Source organism: Glandiceps talaboti, chromosome 1 (genome assembly GCF_964340395.1).
Source record: "Glandiceps talaboti chromosome 1, keGlaTala1.1, whole genome shotgun sequence".
Classification (NCBI taxonomy): Eukaryota; Metazoa; Hemichordata; class Enteropneusta; family Spengelidae; genus Glandiceps; species Glandiceps talaboti.
Window position 1 is genome coordinate 31,949,563 of NC_135549.1, and position 6,378 is coordinate 31,955,940.

Sequence of the window (6,378 nt, forward strand, 5' to 3'; positions counted from 1 at the left end):
AGATACATATCAGAATAAATAAAATGTTGATAATATCAATAATATTGACGTTGGTAATATCTAGCGGTGCTAAATATAAACTATATCTAGCGGCGAGTGGACTTGCGTGATCACAGAAACAAGTGTATTTTACCCCTTTCATGTACAGTTGACTAAACAGTCACGTCAATATTATGATATTATCAACATTTTATTGTATTCCGATAAAAAAATTATGATACATATATATCTCGGGAAACAAGTGCCTGTGGTATGTGACGAACTCTATCAGTCGCCTGTTCTTACGTAACAGTAGGTTCAGTATGGTAGTTATAGCCACGCCATTGATTACTCCATACCTGCCATGAATGGCGACAGCATTCATAAACATAATGTAATTATTAGTGAATGGTTATATTGCTACTGTACAGATACAATAGGAAGGCGACATGCAGTTAATGCATGAAGAAGTAGTTATTCTTGATATTTGTACAGAATGTTACGAAGAACATGGTTACAATCATGTATTACGTATACCTTGCTAGTTGTTACTGTTGGTTGACTTGAACCACTTGTAAGAGTATCGGTACTTTCTGTCCATACACGGTTTCTGCTACAGCTGTTGACATGAAGTATAGCTATTGATTTTGTAGACATGCAAACGCGTACAGGGTAACCTAATGCTCTCTAGATCTTCAGCTGAACACAGGTAAGTCGATGTAGCTGCAAAATTTGGTTTCTAAAAGTCTCTTTCCTCCAACAAACGACACTTCGTCATAGTTCCTCTATTTTATAACTGTTTGCCAGTTCGTTGCATGTAAAAGCATGGCAAAGTCGGCTGTCGCTGGGGGCGTTGTTCACTATTTTTTTTAATTATTATTTCTTTATTTCAGGCCATCAAGATGTGCCATAATAATATTAAAAAACATACAAAGAAAAAGAAAGACAGAATAATATTAAACAAGCAACTATCTTGTATTGTACATGACACTTCTATAATTTCTTCAAAAGTTTGAAAGAAAGTGTGCATCCGAGTCAATGCAGATTTGAATTAAAGTATTGTTACTCTCTAGAATACGTTTGTTAAATGTACAGATGTTGGAACCATCTCATCCAATTGGACGAGAACAGACTAACTAAGAAAATATTTCTTTGGGACTTTTCACTTAATTACTGTAATTGGTCTTCAGAAATTTGTAAACTTCTTGATGAGTTGAATTTAAATGCATATTTTGATGTTCTTTTTCCTCTTGATATATCCTTAGTAGAACAACATTTACGTCACCAGCATCAATTAGTTTGGGTCAAAATTATCAACGAAAAAATTAAGCTTCGTACATATGTTATTTTCAAAGATAATTATATCACTGAACCATATGTTTCTATGAGTCTTTCACGAAGTCAGCGACCTTTTATGGCAAAGTTTCGAGGTTTTACCACTACGTTTAGAAACTGGGAGAAGTCTGATATAGAAACAAACCAGTGGGCGATAGACTTTGTGTATTTTGTGACCAAAATGCTATAGAAAATGAGATTCACTTTATATTACATTGCAGTCTTTATGATGACATACGTAATACTTACATTAACACAGAAAATAATACCGAATACATCACACTATCAGACAATGATGAGCTCGACAAATGGGGTTAGGAATATAGCAAAATTCATTGAAACCGCCTTTTAAAGGCGGAATGAAAATATGTATCAGAGTTAATTTATTTTATATTATACTGTGTGTACAATTACTCTTTTTTTCACTCTATATTGTCAATGTATCATTTTTTGTTCAAGGTGACTTATAAGCTTAAGCCCGATGGGCTGGGAAGTATTTATTCCCTCATCTCACTCCAATACAATTACTTACTTACCAATTCGTGCATTCAAAATATTACTGGTTACACAGATATTACTAATGCCGACTGCACCTCTAAATTCAAAGACTAACCACATTGTGTTATTTTATGCCATTTTTAAAGTGTGCATCATCGCATCCTAGTACTATAGTTACACCAAACATTTAAACAATATATATTGTATAAAAAACCCTGTATATTTCACCTCCACGGAGCACTGACTAAATTAAAAATTACGAACAATAAAATTTGCCCTTGCATAAAAAGACTTAAGCTGCATCCGCATATCTACTGCTTCATTCCCTTTGGAAGACATAATGTGCCCGAGGTACTTTTTAGAGGTTTAAATACAAACTTCAATTGTTCCCGTGCAAATGAACATTAGGAATCAGAACCGGTGTCCAAAATCTAGGCTAAACATACAATATATTTAGTTTTTGTAGTATGGAAAAGAATGTCATGCTGCTTCCGTACTGTTCACAAATATTAATCATTTTCCTCAAAGGTTTGACTGAAGGACAAATCAGTACTAGGTCATCCACATATTAAACAGGTTGTTGGCAATTTTGTCAGCCATATGACACCCTACTCCTGCTAACTGGAGCTCTTTACTCAGTCCGTAGACATATACAGCAAATAACTTGGACGAAATGCTGCTTCCTTGACGAACCCCATTAATAACACTAAAAGGGACCGAGCGAAGCCAATCGAACAAAAACTAATTGGCTATGATACCAATTTGAAAATAGCAATATTCTAACTATAAATGAAGGAATCTTTCTATTGGTCAGTTTTCTAAACATGGTCCAGTGATTCACCCTATCAAATGCTTTCGTTGCATCCATAAAACAGGAAAAAAACTGGCGAATTATGTCTCTTATAAAAGTCAATTATCTCTTTTAACACAAAGATACATATATCAGTGGAGTGGTTACTTTTAAACCCAAATTGAAAAACCACTTGTCTCAATACTCTGCCCAATGCGAGATAAAATACAAATTGCGAGCAACTTTGATGCCACTGTAACTATAGCAACAATTATCAACTGACGTAAGATCTTCAGATTTGTATTTCACAATAGGTACAATTGTTGCATGCATAAAACTATCTGGAAGGTACCCATGCATGAATGACACATTATTACGTATCCTCGTCCTGTGCACACCGTCTCAATACTGCTCTGTTTATTTTCCTGATTTGGCGTGTTCCTGCATTTTATTTTACCCAGCTGTTTGGTGTCGTGTCGTTCAGTATGGTATAGTAAGTGTATCCTGTTTACCTATCTGAATTTCATTGTTTGCTGTGATTTTAATGTGTACCTTTGTTGCTCTACCACAAGCCACGTACTGCCGCTTACAACATCAACAGTTTATTATATATTTAATGGTGGGTTTAGCTGTAAGTTGTGTACTTCAATTACAACAATTATATACTTTGATTAGCTTCGGGCATGTTGTGACTGAGTAACTCGGTAAATAATGATCCTACATGTCGTGTTACTATGTACATGACCCAACCTGTCATGTTACTACTATGTACAGGATCCAACCTGTCATGTTACTACTATGTACATGATCCAACCTGTCATGTTACTATGTACATGATCCAACCTGTCATGTTACTATGTACATGATCCAACCTGTCATGTTACTATGTACATGACCCAACCTGTCATGTTACTATGTACATGATCCAACCTGTCATGTTACACATTGTCATACTGTTGTCTCCCTCTCAACATAAGTAACTGATACACATTCCAGATCTAGGGATTCTAGATCTGTCTCTTCACTGTCTTCGCCTACTCGATCGTTGTGAGGTGATTGTCCTAATAACACATTCTTTCCTCCTACATCCTCAGAGTCTTTCTTATTCTCACTAGATTCGTTTCCGCGAATAAGCTGCCACCTTTCCAGTACGAAGTGCGTAGACAGAACAATAATTCCAGCTAGCATCGTAGAGGCGCCGCCAACGTAGAACGACACATCGTAGTCATGTGTGTAATCATAAAGGTATCCTAAATGTGAACAGAACGAAAATAAAAATTATTGGAATGTATACATGACAAACAAAGTAACCCACAACCAATTTGTTGAACGTGGTGAAGGGTCTAATGTGTTGCGACAGTAAGTGTATTACAACCATTTTCATTGAACATGTCCAGGCTGGAAACTTTTTATTGAACAAAAAAATTTACCATGATTGTAATTGTTTTGTGTACAGCCATGATGTATATATAATTATCACATAAAACCTCTTCCTTTTTGCAATCAATAATACATCATGCCATGTTTATATACACATGTACACATGAATGTTTCCAGTCAGCAGTCAAAACATGTCTCTAATAAACTGACGCAGGGCCGGTGTTCAAATGTTTACAAGTGCACCATAACATCGTTTCTGCGAAGGTCTAGCAGCAAGACTACATGTACTCCAGTAGAGTGGTTGTACACATACCTGCAACCACTGGTCCTATCAACTGCAGCATACCACTAAACGGTACAGCCAGACCATAACCACTCGTGAATTTGACCTGTGATTTCTTTCAATACTGGAGCATTGACTGCTGCAAATGTTCCTCGACAAAGTCCCATTATTGCTATTAAGATAGCAGTAGTTACAAAACTTTCTGTAGTAACTAATAATACTGTGAACATTCCGTATAAAAAGAAAGCACAACCCAACACCTTACGTTTTGACAAGTGTAGGTAGTCTATTAGTATACCCTGAGTTAAACCACCGATCATCATGCACAATCCTAGGACAGACAGTAATAGTGGTGCTTTCGTGTCAGAAATACCAACGTTGATGGATCGCTTCACGATATGAACAAGGGGAATATTTAATCCGAAACCAAAGAACAGATAGGAAATCATTACCGACGTAAAATGTAAATTCTTAAAAAGTGATAGTTCAAAATATTTATTTATGCCTTTTGACCATCCTGCCAGTGGTTTATTTTTTTCACAAAGCTCAGAATCCTCAAAGTTCGAGACATTGTCATGGTCTGACGAATGTTCTTGTTCATCTTCAGTGACAGTGTCACTTTGAAAATGTATCGGTCGTAGGAGTGTTGCACACACACATATATTTAGTGAAATCCCCCCAATAACGATAAATGTGCCTTGCCATCCATAAACATCAATAAGTAAACGAATTAATGGCGCCATCACAAACGATCCTCCACCAGTTCCAATGACCGCAATTCCGTTCGCAGAAGCGTGATGTTTCCTGAAATAACGCCCCAACATCGCAACGGTTGGGACCCGAGCTAGTCCAAAGCCAATACCTGTAGTGTAAATAATGCCATAATAAGCAGTCAATGTGGAGCCAACTAATTCAAATATTGTATTATTATATATTTGAAGCCTGAGTAAGGATGGAGAGGTTGTGTTCTCTATTTCCATAAGAAAATAACCAAAATGAGGAATGTCATAATCTAGCAATTATTCTTTATTGAAGAACTGGATTTATTATTTCGGTTGCGAATTAGCCATTGACAAAGCAACATACCACAACAAATTTGACTTTCTAGCATAGTATGTTCTGTGTTAAAATAAAATCTAAGAATATGAAGACAGACAGACAGACAGACAGACAGACAGACACACAGACAGACACACACACACACACACACACACACTGACTGTACACACGACAAAGAATGGTACGTTGTTTCCATGTTTCCACGACAAACAAAGATTACATTTGCCTGTGTATATAATGCCAAAACACCGACAATTGCAAGTAATTTAAATTTCAGAAAATGATCTTTTGAGGTAACATATATTATCAGGGATTAAAATATTACCCACCTGTCAAAATCCCAAAGGTAACAATGATATAATTCACATTGGGAGCAAAGGTACTTATTACCATGGAAACAGATGCTAACAGTCCTCCTGTAAAAACTACTTTACGGTGTGTATATCGTTTACTTAGTGCAGCAGCAAACGGTCCTATAAAGAAGTTATAAACCATCAATGCTACTTTGACATCACTAATATCCTTTTTTGACCTTTCACATGATGTGAGTTTATAACAGTAAACCCGCAACATGCTGAATGATAGTTAAAATGAGTGAGTGAGTGAGTGAGTGAGTGAGTGAGTGAGTGAGTGAGTTTAAAAGTGTCTGATGTATAATTCAAAACCTACAGAGTATATAAAAATAATTTCAGAGTTGACGCTTGAAATAATCAAAGAATTCGTAGCTAGCATACGTAGTCAAGGTAACAAATGCATGAAGTTATTAATATATGAGGTCTAGAAACGTTTCTAGTTCAAAGGTTACAGATAGTGTTATGGTGCACATCTTTTCAGAAGAACTAAACCAATTGCTGATTACTTTGGACGATCTATCTTTTTATTTCCTCGTCAATAAATGGATTTAATCAACATCAGTCAATTGATCGACTTGTGAATGAAACGCATCTTCGAGACTTGAAAGTTGACCACATATGCGTGACACCGCATCGGTAATTTCCGGATTTTCATTCGTATAAGTTTCACGATGGCCTACCCCAACGTGACTTGCAGCGTG

The 6,378-nt window shown here is 36.3% G+C and overlaps 1 protein-coding gene across 1 annotated transcript; it reads right to left on the minus strand.

Annotated features, from left to right (window-relative positions):
* Window positions 1–3,550: 3,550 nt before the first annotated feature.
* On the minus strand, window positions 3,551–5,897 carry LOC144435902 (monocarboxylate transporter 12-like). The gene is made up of 3 exons (XM_078124546.1): window positions 5,654–5,897; window positions 4,372–5,127; window positions 3,551–3,852 (listed from the first exon to the last, which is right to left on the minus strand). Exons 1-3 carry the CDS (start codon window positions 5,895–5,897, stop codon window positions 3,551–3,553), a joined length of 1,302 nt encoding a protein of 433 aa, XP_077980672.1.
* Between the last annotated feature and the right edge of the window lie 481 nt (window positions 5,898–6,378).